The sequence below is a fragment of the Salvelinus fontinalis genome, chromosome 11 (assembly GCF_029448725.1).
Source record: "Salvelinus fontinalis isolate EN_2023a chromosome 11, ASM2944872v1, whole genome shotgun sequence".
Classification (NCBI taxonomy): Eukaryota; Metazoa; Chordata; class Actinopteri; order Salmoniformes; family Salmonidae; genus Salvelinus; species Salvelinus fontinalis.
The window spans coordinates 35,634,905-35,654,646 of NC_074675.1; the positions used below are offsets into that span (position 1 = coordinate 35,634,905).

General features: G+C 40.4%; 1 protein-coding gene across 1 annotated transcript in view; it reads left to right on the forward strand.

The window, feature by feature from the left end:
* tnfsf10l (TNF superfamily member 10, like) overlaps positions 1 to 7,864 on the forward strand; it is a 76,581-nt gene extending 68,717 nt beyond the window's left edge. Inside the window, exons 5-6 of the mRNA XM_055938558.1 lie at positions 403 to 566; positions 2,275 to 7,864. Coding sequence (XP_055794533.1) covers positions 403 to 566; positions 2,275 to 2,565 — 455 coding nt within the window. The 3' untranslated portion in view covers positions 2,566 to 7,864. The remainder of the gene's footprint in view (positions 1 to 402; positions 567 to 2,274) is intronic.
* Positions 7,865 to 19,742: the final 11,878 nt, after the last annotated feature.

Consider the following 19,742-nt stretch of genomic DNA (forward strand, 5'->3'; position numbering starts at 1 on the left):
GAGTTCATGGTCCCATCCTGCCTGGTGTTAATGGTATAGGCTGGTGGCGGTGGTGTAGGTCCCTTGACACCAATTGAGTAACGTTTGAACTACACCTTGTAGAATCCATGCCATGAAGAATTCAGGCTGTTCTGGAGGCAAATTAATAAATAGGTGTACCTTTATAAACGTCCAATAGAACTTAATAGGGAATAGTGTGCCATTTGGGACACATGCACACTTATCTGATATATATTTTCCTGCAGAAATATTACTTGTCTGTTTGGTTACTCCTCCTATACTCACTTCTTTTCTGCCTCTCCCTCCCTTTCAACCTCGCTTCGTTTTTTTTCTCTGTGCCCGCTGCTGCCCATTTTTCTCCTTTCCTCGCTCTCTCTCTCTCGCGCACTCTCTCTCCAACAGGGTCTCCCGTGTATCCCACCCCCCAGCCCGACCTGCACCAATCATGTCGCCACCCAGTCCGCTCGTGGACCAATCAGAGCTTCGGAGCCCACCTTCACAACATGACCTTAGCCGATGGGAGGCTGCGTGTGCCCCAGGATGGGCGTTACTACATGTACTCTCAGGTAAACACATTTGACATTGAAGTATACTGTATAAGGGCGGCAGGTAGCCTAGCGTTTAGAGTATTGGGCTGGTTAAGGTAGCTAGTTTGAATCCCCAAACCGACAAGGTGACAAATCTGCCGACATATCCTTGAGCAAGGCACTTAACTCTAATTGCTCCAAGGTTGCCATTGATAATGGCTGACTTTTGCGTTGACCCCACTCTCCAAGGTTGTCCGAAGGAGAGTTCGGATATGCAAAAAACACATTTCCAATTCACACGTGTATTAATACACACAGTGCATGTACAGTGGCTTGCGAAAATATTCACTCCCCTTGGTATTTTTCCTATTTTGTTGCCTTTACAACCTGGAATTAAAATTGATTTTGTGGGGGGTTTATATCGTTTGATTTACACAACATGCCTACCACTTTGAAGATGCATATTTTTTTTGTGTGAAACAAACAAGTAATAAGACAAAAACAAAAGAACTTGAGCGTGCATAACTATTTATCCCCCCCAAAGGCAATACTTTGTAGAGCCTAATTTTGCTTTAAGTCTCTATAAGCTTGGAAAATCTAGCCACTGGCATTTTTGCCCATTCTTCAAGGCAAAACTGCTCCAGCTCCTTCAAGTTGGATGGGTTCCGTTGGTGTACAGCAATCTTTAAGTCATACCACAGATTCTCAATTGGATTGAGGTCTGGGCTTTGACTAGGCCATTCCAAGACATTTAAATGTTTCCCCTAAAACCACTCAAGTGTTGCTTTAGCAGTATGCTTAGGGTCAATGTCCTGCTGGAAGGTGAACCTCCAACCCAGTCTCAAATCTCTGGAAGACTGAAACAGGTTTCCCTCAAGAATTCCCCTGTATTTAGCACCATTCATCATTCCTTCAATTCTGACCAGTTTACCAGTCCCTGCCGATGGAAAAACATCCCCCCCCGGCATGATGCTGCCACCACCATACTTCACTGTAGGGTTGGGTTTCTCTGGGTGATGAGAGGTGTTGGGTTTGCACCAGACATAGCGTTTTCCTTGATGGTCAAATAGCTCAATTTTAGTCTCATCTGACCAGAGTACCTTCTTCCATATGTTTGGAGAGTCTCCCACATGCCTTTTGGCAAACACCAAATGCGTTTGCTTAATTTTTTCTTTAAACAATGCCTTTTTTCTGGCCACTCTTCTGTCGCTTGCTTCGTGGTGCCCTTTGCTTAGTAGTGTTGTAGACTCTGGGGCCTTTCAGAACAAGCGTATACATACTGAGATCATGTGACACTTAGATTGCACACAGGTGGACTTTATTTAACTAATTATGTGACTTTTGAAGGTAATTGGTTGCACCAGATTATACTTATGGGTTTGATAGCAAAGGGGGTGATTTCACTTTCATGTCACCAATTTGGAGAATTTTGTGTATGTCCATTACATGAAATCCAAATAAAATTAAAATAAATAAATGACAGGTTGTATTGCAACAAAGTAGGAAAAACACCAAGGGGGATGAATACTTTTGCAAGGCACTCTATAATTGTGGGACCAAGTATGAGACTCAAAGTTTTTTTTAAATATAGTGAGCATCATATGCGATGATAAGACATTATTAAGTGGTGATACATGCTTAAGACAAGTCTTCTACTGCATTATAATCACATCATAATGCATTTTATCACGTTGAGTCATATGTATATCTCTCTCCCTCCATCCCGCCCTCATCCCTCCATCCCTAGGTCTACTTCCGCTACCCATCGCCCAGTGAAGGGGACCAGCCAACAGCCAGTCACCAGCTGGTCCAGTGTGTCTACAAGAAGACGTCCTACCTCCGGCCCATCCAGCTGTTGAAGGGCGTAGGCACTAAGTGTTGGGCCCCAGAGGCAGAGTACGCCCTCCACTCTGTCTACCAGGGAGGGCTGTTTGAGCTGAGGGCCGGGGATGAGCTCTTCGTCTCTGTCTCTTCCCCCACCATGGTTCATGCAGAGGAGTCATCAAGTTATTTTGGGGCGTTCCGTTTGGATCTGTAAAGATGGATGGAGGGGGAGATGGAGGAGAGAGAGAGGGGAGACCACTGCCAGAAGAGGGTATGGGGTGGGATGAAAAGGAGAGGGTGAGGAACGGAGGCAGGGTGAGGACACTGCCAGAGTGAGGAATTAGGGGGTGAAAGGAGGGATTAGAGGAGGGAAGGGTGAGACCCCAAGGACTAACTCCCCCATTCTTTCCAAAGTGAATTGTAAATAGATCTGTAGATTCTACATGTGAAGGAGGGAGTTATGAACCTGAAAACATTGGATGGACACAGAGGATCAAAAGGACAGAAGAATGTATTCATTTATAATTCACATCATATAATGTGGAACTGTGGAACAGAACGGTAGCAGAAAAAAAGGACAAAGAAATGTATGTGATGATGTGATAGCCAAGACTGGTGCAGTATGCTGGCTTTATCTGTGTCATTTATACATACATTACATACTGACTGTATAGAAAGGAGTTGAGCACAGAACTAGAATGAGTTATATTCTGATCATTCTATTTCTGTGAAGTTGACTGTCTGTTCCAAGGGTTCTAACTGGACATTCGGCGGTTTGGGAAATTAGAAGAAAATACTAATATGTTGTATACAAGACCATTTAGAGAAAGAAGAAGAGTGGATGACTTTTTCTCACTGCATCATTGAGGACTTTTAAACTTTGGAAGAGGACTCTGTTTCGTTGTTGTTTAAACGACATTGGACACTGTTGAACACAGTTATGGATTGAATAAAGGAGAAGAAGAGGAGGATAAGGAAAGGGCAGAGGAATTGAACAGACAGTACGAAGAAAGGACATAGAGAGAGAGAGCGAAAGAGGGGTATGCAGCCCTACCAGTCTCTTAAGTAAACTTTGTCTCTCTTGCTCTGTCTCTTTCTTTCTCTCTCTCTCTCTGAAATCTCAATCTCTCTCTCTCTGGAATCGCTCTGGTCTCCACCTGTCTGTCCAGTGTAACCTGTGGAACAGCATACTGATGCCGGGAAACACACACACACACACACTGCCGTACCTACTCTAAGCCCATGCCAGTCAGCAACAGTCGTCAGAAAGTAAACGCACATTAATCTAAACACAAACCATACAGAGCACAGCACTGCTCCCTGCCCTACAGACACACTTCACTTCTCTCTCTGAGACACACACAACGCCTCCCTTTGTCGTCTGGTAATTGTCAGTGCACAAGCGGAGGGTGTGTGTGTGTGTCTTCAGTGTTCATTGGCTCCGTGGTTGTCTCGGAGGAAAAGTTAAACAAACATACAGCAGGGTTTGTTTGGGGGCGCGCCTGCCAGCTTTGTATTCTTTGTTTTACAGAGACATGCAACACACAAACACTTTCTGTCTCTCAAAGAGGCACACGCAATACACACACAGACACAAATACTTTCTCTCTCTCAAAGAGGAACACGAAATACACCCACGCACACAGTCAGACACACGAGAGGGACTCCTGCAGAACACGAGACACATGCAGAAAAACACACAAACACACAGACGCACAAGAGGGACTCCGCAGAACACGCAAAACATTTAAATGCATAGACATACACATGATAGGGACTCCGCAGAACATGCAACCCACACGCTCTCTCTTACACATACACACGCACACACATAACACACAAAACTGGGTGACATACAATTTAACCTCTGCTTCCGAGAATCTGTGGTGGGTAGTATCTGTGTTTATAGTGTATGTACAGATGTAGGATCTTAATTTGATCCAGTTTGCTACAACGGGAACATAATCCTGCAGCAACAGTAAATGTGAATTATTATAATTATATTATAATTCATGGACATTTATGGGGGGATTGATACATTTTTCGTAAGGGAAAATCAAGTCTGAAATTTCAAAGTGGAAATTACAAACTTCAGAAGACTTTTAAACCTCAAATACACAACAATTTAGAAATTTCTTGCACTGCAAATTAGGAGCCTCAATCTGTATATTTCTTATACTATGTAAAGTTGAGGGAGAGGGTGGAGACACCAAGTGAACCATCAATTGGTTGTTTTTTCTCACAAGTGTGACAGCCATCTTTATTTGTTTGGTTGCTGTTTTAATCCTGTCACTTCCAACATTTTTTTACCTTGATCAAGTTCTCTCACTGGACCCTCGCTCACACAGACACTCCTACTAGTTGCAAAAATATCGCAAGGAGCCCCAAAAAAACACTACACCCCACTAATGGTACCAAGCCACCTGCCAGTTGAGTTAATTCTGATAACTTTCCCAAAATGTTGGAAGATTGCTACAATTAGACGGGAATAAGCAGGAAACCTGGGAATCCTAGCACACTATGCCATTTAGCAGACGCTAGCTGGCACAGCCACAAAGTCATACAACCTTAAATTAAGACACAAAAGCTAATTTTAGTTTTCATGCAGTTTTACAATCTAGACAATTTTGACTTTGCAGCTGATCTAAGGGGAAATCACTCAGTTCTGCCTCCAGGATAAGACTCATGTCAACCTGGTACATTTTCCTATTAGTAGCTCCAACGTGAATAAAACCCATGAGCCTGGTATTGCTAGTGTCAATGTTTTACCAACTGTGCCACACAGGACCCCAACACGTATTTTTTGATAACCTGAGAATTTGGGAAAATAACTGTAATTTTGCAACCGTAACCGTAGTATGTTATAGATACATTGTTCCCCAGCATGTTCTGTTCCTCTTTGGGTTGATATATCATTGTTGTTCTGTTTCATACAGTGTGTGTGTGTTGTACTACACAATGTTTCCCAACACACAATCTGACAACAGTTATGAACATGGGACCTATAGGCTTAGATATAACACACACACATTGGAGCTGTATGTTTATTACATTCATATTCAGCAAATTAAATTTCTCTACTTTGTAGCATGTTGGTTATGTGAATATGCAATTTTTTGTGTTACAGAACAGTTGTTCCCAAACTTTTATAGTCCCGTACCCCTTCAAACATTCAACCTACAGCTGCGTACCCCCTCTAGCACCAGGGTCAGCGCACTCTCAAATGTTGTTTTTTTCCCATCATTGTAAGCCTGCCCCACCCACACTATGTGATACATTTATTTAACATAAGAATGAGTGTGAGTTTTTGTCACAACCCGGCTTGTGGGAAGTGACAAAGCGCTCTTTTTAGGAACAGGGCACAAATAATAATAATCAATGATTTTGCTCTTTACATATAAAACCTTAATTTGTTCATTGAAAATTGTGAATAACTCACAACAGGTTAATGAGAACTCTGCAATGTTGGGTTGTATTGGAGAGAGTCTGTCTTAAATAATTTTTCACACAGTCTCTGCCTGTATTTAGTTTTCATGCCAGTGAGGGAATCCACTCTCACATAGGTACGTGGTTGCAAAGGGCATCAGTGTCTTAACAGTGCGATTTCAAAAGGCAGGATACTCTGAGTGCAGCCCAATCCAGAAATAGGTCATTGGCTTCTGATTAAATTCAATTTTCACAGAACCGCTTGTTGCAATTTCGATGGGGCTCTCTTGTTCAGATATCGGTAAGTGGACTGGAGGCAGGACATGAAAGGGATAACGAATCCAGTTGTTTCTGTCATCCGTTTCGGGAAAGTACCTGCATAATTGCACACCGAATTCACTCAGGTGCTTCGCTGTATCACATTTGACATTGTCCGTAAGCAAAAATCATACAATGATGGAAAGTCCTGTGTGTTGTCCTTCTTAATAAAGACAGAGAAGAGCTCCAACTTCTTAATCATAGCCTCAATTTTGTCCTGCACAATGAATATAGTTGCGGAGAGTCTCTGTAATCCTAGATTCAGATCGTTCAGGCGAGAAAAAACATCACCCAGATAGGCCAGTCGTGTGAGAAACTCGTCATCATGCAAGCGGTCAAACAAGTGAAAATTATGGTCAGTTAGGAAAACTTTAAGCTCATCTCACAATTAAAAAAAAAAAGCGTCAATATTTTGCCCCTTGATAACCAGCGCACTTCTGTATGTTGTAAAAGTGTTACATGGTCGCTGCCCATATCGTTGCATAGTGCAGACAATACACGAGAGTTCAGGGGCCTTGCTTTAACAAAGTTAACCATTTTCACTGTAGTGTCCAACAGTTTTTTAAGCTGTCATGCATTCCCTTGGCAACAAGAGCCTCGCGGTGGATGCTGCAGTGTACCCAAGTGGGGTCAGGAGCAACTGCTTGCACGCGCGTTACCACTCCACTATGTCTCCCTGTCATGGCTTTTACACCATCAGTACAGATGCCAACATGAGCAGCAGCTACATTTGGCTACATACGGACCGTTATTGGAATTCCCGCGAGAGAGTTAATGTAATTGGATGTTAATTATTTGACAAAGCTACCTGTATTTGACATTGTGTTGTTTTCGCTGAACACTAGGTGGTTTAATTTTATTTTTGGCAGTGAAACGAGGCTACTCATGCGAGGGGGGGGAAAAAATGTATAGCCCTCGTTGGAAAATCTAAATGGACTGTTAGAAAATGTGATTAAGAAATAAATGGGGTCGGGGGGGTAAGCATTCCCAGTTTGGGAATACCCGTTATAGAAGATTTGCACCTTGGGTCCTGTGTGTGTTTTTATATGTAAATATGCCTTTGAAAGCCGGAATTGATACACTATAATCACAAATGTAGTCACTGCCAGATACTATGTTGGTTACTTTCAAAGTCTCTCCCTGTCCTTGAAAAAGATACTGCGTTCATTGTAACAGTTCAGTTGTAAAATTACAGGTTTTTTTTTTGTTCATGGGAATATGGTTCAGTGAACTCTAGGTGTGCGTGCGTGTACGCATGGGTGTTAAGAGAGGTGTAGCAGCTGCATGTGTAAGGGATGGGTGTGAAATATGACAAAGGCAGATCTTATTCTACATAGCTGTACTGCACTCTCTGTGTCAATCTCTCTCTCTCTGTCTGTGGTGTGTATACGAGAAACCGATAGAGGAGAAAACCGTTATAAAACCAAAGGGCACATTCTCAGAACAAAAAGGTGTATTTTTTTTTTTTACATGCTTTAACCACACGTTCTCTCCTAGACTGTGTCCTGAATCGCACTCTATTCCCCACGTGTGCAACTTCTGACCAGGCCACTATTGGCCCTGATCAAAAGAAGTGCACTAAATTGAAAATTGTGTGCCATTTGGGAAACAATCCTATCCTACACTGCTTTTACAAATGTTTTTCTGTTGTAACTCGTTTGATAATGATCGGCCACTTATGGAACGTATGTACATGTATACATTGTATTCTGATGTTCCTTTGACTATGATGTGAAACGTGTGTTAAATAAAGTGCTGAATAATGGTAATACTGTAATGGATTGGATTACTTATTACCAGAGTGGTATACTACAAAACCGGATCAATTTGTTAAGACTAGATTCTATCAGATCCACGCTTGCTCACAGCCACATAGTGGTTGTTTTGGTGGTGTCGGAGGGGGAACTCTGTTAGAGCTGTCAAATCCACAAGCAGCCCCGTGTGTTACCTTATCGGTAGCCATTGGATGCAATGACACACTTTCGATCGCCGTTTTTGAACTTCCAACGCAGTAGCTGTCATACGGAAGGGAGTGGTTTGTGACACACACGAGCAGCCGCTCACCTATTTGTCAGCTCATACCGCAGTTACACCTCCAAACATGGGTTAACGATCTCTGCACCAAGTCATGAACCAACAGGACCCTGAACAGCTTCTACCCCCAAGCCATAAGACTACTAAATACAATGAACAAAAATCTAAACTGAACATGCAACAATTACAAAGATTTTACTGAGTTACAGTTCATATAATGTCATAAGGTGAATGCACCAATTTGTAAGTCGCTCTGGATAAGAGCGTCTGCTAAATGACTTAAATGTAAATGTAAATATAAGGAGAAGTCAAGTACATGATCTTAGGCGTCTTAGGCGCATTGGCAAACACAATGGAAGTAATTCAATGTATGTACCCCTAATACATCTGTTTATCCTACAGCTATTGTAAGCAGTAATCATGAGCCTATAAACCAGTTACACTGTTAGCGGTGTGCACAAGTAGGAAGACCACTTTATGCAGCTCACGATCAGCTCCAATGATGTAAATAACATGAGTAGGTCTACCTCTGATAAGCTTCCCAGTAAAGATTTAAAACAATCAAGCATCCCAGAAAAGTGCTAAAAATAGCCCATATTAACATATTGTAATGACCTGACTAGATCATAAAGGAACAATTGTCCAGACAGAGGATTGAGTTTACGAATTGACAGTTTATTAACCTGTCTAGGATCAGCGTGGCGCTAGCGGCACACCCCCCCCCCCCCCCCACTGAAAAACCAGTGCCGCGAAATTCAAAAAATATATATTTTTAAAATATTTAACTTTCACACATTAAAGTCCAATACAGCTAATGAAAGACACAGATCTTGTGAATCCAGTCAACATGTCCGATTTTTAAAATGTTTTACAGGGAAGACACAATATGTAAAGATGTACATCTATTACCTAAAAACACATAACCTAAAAACACACACAACCTAAAAAGCATAATCCACCATCTTTTATTTGTCCACCAACACCAGTAGCCATCACCAATTCGGCTAAACTAAGATATTTATAGCCCCTAACCAACAAAAAAACTCATTAGATGACAGTCTGATAACATATTTATGGTATGGGATAGGTTTTGTTAGAAAAAAGTGCATATTTCAGGTAGATGGCATAGGTTACAATTGCACCCACCGTCACAAATGGAATAGAAAAACTACTTAGAGCAACGTGTTTACCTACTTACTAATCATCAAACATTTCGTAAAAATACACAGCATACACGAATCGAAAGACACAGATCCTGTGAATACAGACAATATTTCAGATTTTCTAAGTGTCTTACAGCGAAAACACAATAAATCGTTATATTAGCATAGCACATAGCACATAGCAGCCCAGCATTGATTCTAGCCAAAGTGAGCGATAAAAGTCAACATCGCCAAAAGATATTAATTTTTTCACTAACCTTCTCAGAATTCTTCCGATGACACTCCTGTAACATCATATTACACATTCCATATAGAGTTTGATCGCAAATGTTTATATTTAGCCACCAAAATCATGGTTAGACAATGTGAAATGTAGACAAGCTGGTCAGAAAAAGTCCTTGCGCCACTTAGACAGTGATCTACTCTTATACATAAATACTCATAAACGTGACTAAAAAATATAGGGTGGACAGGGATTGATAGACAATTTAATTCTTAATACAATTGCGGAATAACATTTTTTAATTTATCCTTACTTTTCAATACAGTTTGCGCCTAGCGAAGCTACGTCATAAAACATGGCGTCCTAAGCCACTAAAATGTTTCGACAGAAACACGATTTATCATAATAAAAATGTCCTACCTTGAGCTGTTCTTCCATCAGTATCTTGGGCAAAGGATCCTTTCTTGAAAGCAATCGTCTTTTGGTGGAAAGCTGTCCTCTTGCCATGTGGAAATGCCTACTGCGTTCGGGATGAACTGAAAAGCGTGCCCAACTATTCACATCGTTGCAAAAATAAATGTCCCAAAATCGCACTAAACGGATATAAATTGCTATAAAACGCTTTAAATTAACTACCTTATGATGTTTTTAACTCCCATAACGAGTAGAAACATGACCCGAGTAATATTACCCCCTTCACTAATGCTTGGAACAGGAGCGGGCCGGTGTCCTCTAGGCGCATGACGCAGCTCCAAAAGAATGACTAGCTTCAGGGTTTTTTCATTTGTAGGGCCTGTGAACGCGCAATCGACCCCATTGGAATCGTCATCACGTAAAGGCATCCAGGGGAAGACGTAAGAAGTGTCCGTATAGTCATAGCAATATCAGTGCCGTTTTAACTGACTTCAGAACAGTGGCCAACATTTCTGAAATCTGAATCCATGTCAGGGAAATTGCTGTAGAATGGGCTCTGTTCCACTTAGAGACAAAATTTAAACTCCTATAGAAACTATAGACTGTTTTCTATCCAATAATAATAATAATATGCATATTGTACGATCAAGGATTTTGTGGGAAGCCGTTTCAAAAATTACCCAATTAGCATAAATAGTCTAAACAGCGCCCCCATCCCCAACAGGTTTTAACCCAACTTTACACAGGCTACTATTTGGCTGTAGCCCATGCCAAATAAATGAAAGATAACCCACAAGCCAACCGTGACCTCTTGTGAAGGCCAGACGTAAGAGAGAGAACAAAGGCTAAACCTGGTCTTAACTTCCAATGCTCCATCCCCCTGCCCAACCCCCCTCCACGCCACTCCGCCAACTGCCAGGATGCCCGGCATCAGAACATTCCAGGCATTCCCGTGATTGGCAGATAGCAGGTTGATTGGCATGTCGGACCCCGCGAACACTGGGTACTGGTAAGTACAACACAACCACCTCCTAGCCTAACACATAACACAGCTGTCTCTGCGGGTCGCCTCAATATGTAGCCTAAGAAACAAGGTCCATGAAGTCAATAACTTGCTTGTAACAGATGACATTCATATTCTGACTATCTCTGAAACTCACTCAGATAATACCTTTGATGATACAGTGGTAGGAATACATGGTTATAACATCTACCGAAAGACAGAAATGCCAACGGAGGCGGTGTTGCGGTCTATATTCAGAACCACATTCCTGTAAAGCTTAGGGACGATCTAATGTTAAATAGTGTTGAAGTAATATGGCTACAGGTTCATCTGCCTCTCCTAAAGCCCATTCTTGTGGGAAGCTACTATAGACCACCAAGTGCTAACAGTCAGTATCTGGATAATGTGTGAAATGCATGTGATGTCAACAGAGAAGTATATTTTCTGGCTGATTTAAAAATTGACTGGCTATCATTAAGCTGCCCACTCAAAAACATTTATTTTAACTGTAACCAGTGCCTACAATCTGGATCAGGATGTCAGTCAACCTACCAGGGTAGTTACAAACAGCACAGGAATTAAATCATCAACATGTATTGATCACGTCTTTACTAATGCTACAGAAATTTGCATTAAAGCAGTATCCAAATCCATAGGATGTAGTGATCACAATATAATAGCCATATCTAGGAAAACCAAAGTTCCAAAGGCTGGACCTAATATAGTGTATAAGAGGTTATACAATACGTTTTGTAGTGATTCATATGTTGATGATGTGAAGAATATTTGCTGGTCTGTGGTGTGTAATGAGGAGCAACCAGACACTACACTTGACGCATTTGTGAAACTACTTATTCCAGTTACTAATAAGCACACACCAATTAAGAAAATGACTGTAAAAAGTGTTACATCTCCTTGGTTTGATGAGGAATTGAAATATGGTATGGTTGAGAGGGATGAGGCAAAAGGTATGGCAATTAAGTCTGGCAGACCTTCTGATTGGCAAACGTACTGCAAATTAAGAAATCATGTGACTAAACTAAATATAAATAAACTGTACTATGAAACAAAGATAAATTATATAAGTAATGATAGTAAAAAAGCTTTGGGGCACCTTAAATGACATTTTGGGAAAAGAAATCCAACTCGGCTCCATTCATTGAATCAGATGGCTCATTAATCACAAAGCCCACTGATATTGGCAACTACTTTAATTACTTTTTCATTGGCAAGATAAGCAAACTTAGGGATGACATGCCAGCAACAAACGCTGACACTACACATCCAAGTATATCAGACCAACTTATGAAACACAAGAATTGTACTTTTTTGAATTCCGTAAAGTCAACGTGGAAGAGGTTAAACAATTATTATTGTCTATCAACAATGACAAGCCACCGGGGTCTGACAATCTGGATGGAAAATTATTGAGGATACTAGCAAATGATATTGCTACTCCTATTTGCCACATCTTCAATTTAAGTCTACTAGAGAGCGTGTGCCCTCAGGCCTGGAGGGAAGTTAAAGTCATTCCGCTAAATTTGACCAGATACAATGCTATTTCACAGTAAACAAATTGACAACAGAATTTCAGCACGCGTATAGGGAAGGACACTCAACAAGCACAGCACTTACACAAATTACTGATGATTGGCTGAGAGAAATTTATGATAAAATGATTGTGGGGGCTGTCTTGTTAGACTTCAGGACAGCTTTTGACATTATCGATCATAGTCTGCTGCTGGAAAACACTTGTGTTATGGTTTTAAACCCCCTGCTATAATGTGGATAAAGAGTTGTCTAACAGAACACAGAGGGTGTTCTTTAACTTATTTGGTATAGGGGGCAGCATTTTCACTTTTGGATGAATTTCGTGCCCATAGTGAACTGCCTCCTACTCTGTCCCACATGCTAATGTATCCATATAATTATTACTATTGGATAGAAAACACTCTGAAGTTTCTAAAACTGTTTGAATGATGTCTGTGAGTATAACAGAACTCATATGGCAGGCAAAAACCTGAGAAAAAATCCAAACAGGAAGTGGAAATTCTGAGAGTGGTCGTTGTTAAAGTCATCGCCTATTCAATTCCCTGTAATATATGGATCTGTTTGCACTTCATACACCTTCCACTAGATGTCAACAGTCAGTAGTTGTGCTGTGGTGTGGGACCGGATGGGAGGGGAATGAGTCAGTGGTCTGGCAGATTGCCAGTTCCTGGACATGCGCTTTCCTCATGTTGTCGTCTTGCGTTCCATAACTTATAGAGACTGAAAAGAATTCTCCGGTTGGAACCTTATTGGATATAAATGATAACAACATCCTGAAGATTGATGGGTTTTGTACCCACTTTTGTTATTTTGTATATTTTGGTTTTTTGGAGTTTTGTCAGCACTTATTAAACCTGTTAAGGCTAGGGGGTGCTGTTGTCACTATTTATGGAAATCGTGTAATTTTTGAAACGGCTTCCTACAAAATTCTTGATCGTACAATATTCATATTATTATTATTATTGGATAGAAAACAGTCTATAGTTTCTATAGCCGTTGAAATTTTGTCTCTGAGTGGAACAGAACTCATTCTACAGCAATTTCCCTGACATGGAGTCAGATTTCACACATTTTGGCCCCTGTTCTGGAGTCAGTTTTAAGGCCACTGTTATTGCTATGAGTATACGGACACTGCTTATGTCTTCCCCTGGATGCCTTTACGTGATGACGCTTTGAATGGTATCGATTGCCCAATCACAGCCCCTATAAAACAAAAACACGTGTAGGTAGGAACTCTTTTCTAGGTGCGTCAGGCGCGCGGAGGACACCGACCTACTGTTTTTCCAAGCATTAGTGTAGCCAGTTATATTTCTCTGGTCATGTTTCTACTCGTTATAGGAGTTAAAAACATCATAAGGTAGTTAATTTAAAGCGTTTTATAGCAATTTATATCCGTTTAGTGCGATTTTGGGACATTTATTTCTGAGACACTGTGAATCTCTGGGCACCGTTCCAGTTCATGCCGAACGCAATGTGCATTTCTACATGGCAAGAGGACAGCTTTCGACCAAAAGACGATTAGACCCAAGAAAGGATTCTTTGACCAAGATTCTGATGGAAGAACAGCTCAAAGTAGGAACAATTTATTATGATAAATCGTGTTTCTGTCGAAAAATGTTAATGGCTTAGGACGCCATCTTTTTTGACGTAGCTTCGCTGGCGCAAACTGTATTGAAAAGTAAGGATAATTAAAAAAATGTAAATCCGTGATTGTATTAAGAATTAAATTGTCTATCAATCGCTGTCCACCCTATATTTTTTAGTCACATTCATGAGTATTTATGTATACGACTAGATCACTGTCTAATGTGGCGCAGGACATTTTCTGACCAGCTGGGCTACTTTTCTCATTATCTAACCATGATTTTGGTGGCTAAATATGCACATTTTCGAACAAACTGTATATGTATGTTGTAATGTGATGTTACAGGAGTGTCATCTGAAGAATTCTGAGAAGGTTAGTGAAAAAAATTAATATATTTTGGCGATGTTTACGTTATCGCTCTCTTTGGCTAGAATCAATGCTGGTGTAATGTTTGCACATGTGCTATGCTAATATAACGATTTATTGTGTTTTCGCTGTAAGACACTTAGAAAATCTGAAATATTGTCTGTATTCACAGGATCTGTGTCTTTCGATTAGTGTATGCTGTGTATTTTTACGAAATGTTTGATGATTAGTAGTTAGGTAAACACGTTGCTCATTGTATTTATTCTAGTCCATTTGTGATGGTGGGTGCAATTGTAAACTATGACATCTACCTGAAATATGCACATTTTTCTAACAAAACCTATCCTATACCATAAATATGTTATCAGACTGTCATCTGATGAGCTTTTTTCTTGGTTAGTGGCTATCAATATCTTAGTTTAGCCGAATTGGTGATAGCTACTGGTGTTGGTGGACCAAGAAAAGATGGTGGATTATGCTAATGTGTTTAGCTAATAGATTTACATCTTTACATATTGTGTCTTCCCTGTAAAACATTTTAAAAATCGGACATGTTGGCTGGATTCAGAAGATCTGTGTCTTTCATTAGCTGTATTGGACTTTAATGTGTGAAAGTTAAATATTTAAAATAAAAATAAAAATTGAATTTCGCGGCTCTGCCTTTTCAGTGGGCGTGGGGGGGGTGTGCCGCCAGCGGCACCCCGGGGCTAGACAGGTTAAACGACTCCGTTTATACCAAGTTCGTTTTCCTGCACCTGACTTCCCTGCCACCAACACGCACCCCTTACAGATCCATAATAAATACAAATACAAATTTAAATAAATTCATTTGGCACTAATCTATGGACTTCACATGACTGGAAATACAGATATGCATCTGTTGGTAGGGGCATGGATCAGAAAACCAGTCAGTATCTGGTGTGACCACCATTTGCCTCATGCAGCGCGACACATCTCCTTCGCATAGATCAGGCTGTTGATTGTAGTCTGTGGAATGTTGTCCCACTCATTTTCAATGGCTGTGCAATGTTGCTAGATATTGGCGGGAACTGGAATACGCTGTTGTACATGTCGATTGCGAGCATCCCAAACATGCTCAATGGGTGACATATCTGGTGAATTTGCAGGCCATGGAAGAAGTGGGCCATTTTCAGCTTCCATGAATTCTGCACAGATCCTTGCAACATGGGGCCATGCATTATCATGCTGAAACATAAGGTGATGACGGCAGATGAATGGCACGACAATGGGACTCAGGATCACATCACAGTATCTCTGTGCATTCTAATTGCCATCGATAAAATGCAATTATGTTCATTTTCTCTAGCTTATGCCTGCCCAGACCATAAACTCAGCGCCTCCATGGGGCACTCTGTTCACAACGTTGACATCAGCAAACCGCTCTCTCACACGATGCCATACACACCGTCTACCATCTGCCCGGTACAGTTGAAACCGGAATGCCAGTAGTCATCGAAGGGAAGCATTTTCCCACTGAAGTCAGTTAGGACACCGAACTGCAGTCAGATCAAGACCCTGGCGAGGACGACGAACAAGCAGTTGAGTTTCCCTTAGACGGTTTCTGACAGTTTGTGCAGACATTTTTCAATTGTGAAAACCCATAGTTCCATCAGTTGTCCGGGTGGCTTGTCTCAGGTGAAGAAGGTCCTGGGCTGGCATGGTTACACATGGTCTGCGGTTGTGAGGCTGTTTGGACGTACTGACAAAATATTTATAACAACGTTGGTGGTGGCTTATGGTAGAGAAATGAACATTCAATTCTCTGGCAACAGCTCTGGTGGACCTTCCTAGCAGTCAGGCTGCAAATTACATCCTTTTTTTAGTAACTCTTTTGACTCAACACAAAAGCTGCTGCTACTGTTTATTATCTATCCTGTTGTCTAGTTAATTTACCCCGACCAATACGTACATATCTACCTCAATTACCTCGTTCCGCTGCATATCGACTCTGTACTGGTACCCCGTGTATATAGCCAAATTATCTTTACTCATTATGTATTTATTCCTAATTTTTTCTATTATTTTTCTATTTTTCTCTTTGCTTTGTTGGGAAGGGCCCATAAGTAAGCATTTTACTGTTAGTCTACACATGTTGTTTGCGAAGCGTGTGACACATTTTATAGATTTTTATATAATTTGATCTGATTATATCGAGGCCTTAGCCAGCTTATATTGATAAACAGCCAGAAATAACTATAGATTTTGTGATTTAATTAAGAAATCCAATATTAAATATGTGTTTTTAGTTCTTAATTTTAATTAATTATATGAAGAGTGCCTTGGTCCTCCTTTTTGATGTGTTTTTAGTTGTTGAGTCAATTAGACCATGCTCATTTCAAACTTATCTTTAAAAAAAACTATTATTTCAGAATATTTAAGTAATTTAGCTGTCTCATGCGTTGATCCTGCTTTGTAGTATTGGACCCCTCTGGTTCTCAAAGTATTTTCAAAGATTATTTGACAAACTCACCTCATCTGCTGACAATGTACTTTCATGATATTACATTTCTGTATTTATCTATCTTTATGTAACCATGGTGATCTCACTAAGAATCTTTATGCAAAAATATTTTATGAGAGATCAGAAATAAGCAGTAGACAGTGGCCATGCCAACCCAGACAGCAGATGTGTTGTGTTTCAACATTGAGTCATCTCCACCTAGTGATACCATTCAGCTGTTGCGCTGTGCCCCATGGTCTGTTCAAGAAGTAAAAAAATTGCATCTTTCCATCCTTCCCTAACACTTGCCTTACACAATTGGCGTCAGACCGAGGCTCTGCATCTGTCCTCGTGCTTCTAGACCTTAGTGCTGCTTTTGATACCATCGATCACCACATTCTTTTGGAGATTGGAAACCCAAATTGGTCTACACGGACAAGTTCTGGCCTGGTTTAGATCTTATCTGTCGGAAAGATATCAGTTTGTCTCTGTGGAGGGTTTGTCCTCTGACAAGTCAACGTGTACATTTCGGTGTTCCTCAAGGCTCCGTTTTAGGACCACTATTGTTTTCACTATATATTTTACCTTTTGGTGATGTCATTCGGAAACATAATGTTAACTTTCACTGCTATGCGGATGACACACAGCTGTACATTTCAATGAAACATAGTGAAGTCCCAAAATTGCCCTCCCTGGAAGCCTGTGTTTCAGACATAAGGAAGTGGATGGCGGCAAATGTTCTACTTTTAAACTCGGACAAAACAGAGATGCTTGATCTAGGTCCCAAGAAACAAAAAGATCTTCTGTTGAATCTGACAATGAATCTTGATGGTTGTCTCAAATAAAACTGTGAAGGACCTCGGCGTTACTCTGGACCCTGATCTCTCTTTTGACGAACATATCAAGACTGTTTCAAGGACAGCTTTTTTCCATCTATGTAACATTGCAAAAATCAGAAACTTTCTGTCCAAAAATGATGCAGAAAAATGTATCCATGCTTTTGTCACTTCTAGGTTAGACTACTGCAATGCTCTACTTTCCGGCTACCCAGAAAAGGCACAAAATAAACTGCAGTTGGTGCTAAACACGGCTGCTAGAACCCAAAAATTTGATCATATTACTCCAGTGCTAGCCTCTCTACACTGGCTTCCTGTTAAAACCTGTTGAGGACAGAGGGCGCTGTTTTCACTTTGGGAGAAAATCGTGCCCAATTTAAACGGCCTCGTACTCAATTCTTGCTCGTACAATATGCATATTATTATTACTATTGGATAGAAAACACTCTCTAGTTTCTAAAACCGTTTGAATTATATCTGTGAGTAAAACAGAACTCCTTTTGCAGCAAACTTCCTGACGGGAAGTGGAAAATCTGAAATCGATGCTCTGTTCTAGGGCCTGCCTATTAAAGTCCTTGATATTTATTAGTTTAGATGCACTTCATACGTCTTCCACTAGATGTCGACAGGCAGTGAGAGAAGAAATGGAGTGTGTAACTTGATCTGGTGTCGAATAATAGCTCTCGGCATGACGTGTCACCAGTTTCCTGTTTTCTGGAGAGCGCGTGAAGGGACCTGGATTTGCCTTCTGATAAGATGTCGTTATGGACTACTAATATCTCCGGCTTTGATTTTATTTGATACATGTGACAATATCATCGTAAAGTATGTTTTTTCAATATAGTTTAATCAGATTATTGAAATTTTTTCGGGAGTTTTGCCGTGTTCCGTTCTCTGAGTTTGTTGACGATGGAGAGATTCGCACCACTTGGCTAGTGTGCTTGCTAAATCGAGAGGGAAAAAGGCTGTTCTAAAACCAAACAACGATTGTTCTGGACAAAGGACCCCTTGTACAACATTCTGATGGAAGATCAGCAAAAGTAGGACCCATTTTATGATGTTATTTCATATATCTGTCGTACATGTGAACTAGTAGTTTGCGGCCAGGTTTTGGGCACGCTCTTGCCATAACGTAAACTGCATATCGTAATGAAGTTATTTTTAGAATTCTAACACGCCGATTGAACTAGTGTATCTATAATTTCCTACACAACATGTATTTTTTAGTTATGTTTATGAATAGTTATTTGGTCAGTATATGTGTGTCAGAAAAAGTGTCAGAAAAATATCTGGACATTGTGGGAAAAAGATGCTACGTTAGCACAATGTATAACCACTGATTTCAGCTCTAAATATGCACATTTTCGAACGAAACATAAGTGTATGTATAACCTGATGTTATAGGACTGTCATCTGATGAAGCTTATCAAGGTTAGTCAAAAATTATATATCCAGCTGGTTTATTCGCTATCGCTAACGTGCCTATTGCTATCGCTAACGTGCCTTGATGAATGAATGCGGTAGTGTGGTAGGCTATTGTAGTAAGCTAATATAATGCTATATTGTGTTTTCGCTGTAAAACATAAAAAATCGGAAATATTGGCTGGATTCACAAGATGTTTGTCTTTAATTTGCTATACACCATCGATTTTTCAGAAATTTTTTATGATGAGTATTTAGGTATTTGACGTTGGTGTCTGTAATTACTCTGGCTGCTTCGGTTCTGTTTCTGAAGGTAGCTGTGATTGTAGCTGCAATGTAAAACTGATTTATACCTCAAATATGTACATTTTTCGAACAAAACATAGATTTATTGTATAACATGTTATAAGACTGTCAAATGATGAAGTTGTTTCTTGGTTAGTTTGGTTGGTTCTTGGTTAGTTAGGTTGGCTTTGTGCATGCTACCTGTGCTGTGAAAAATGTCTGTCCTTTTTTGTATTTGGTGGTGAGCTAACAAATATATGTGTTGTTTTCGCTGTAAAACATTTTGAAAAATCGGACATGTTGA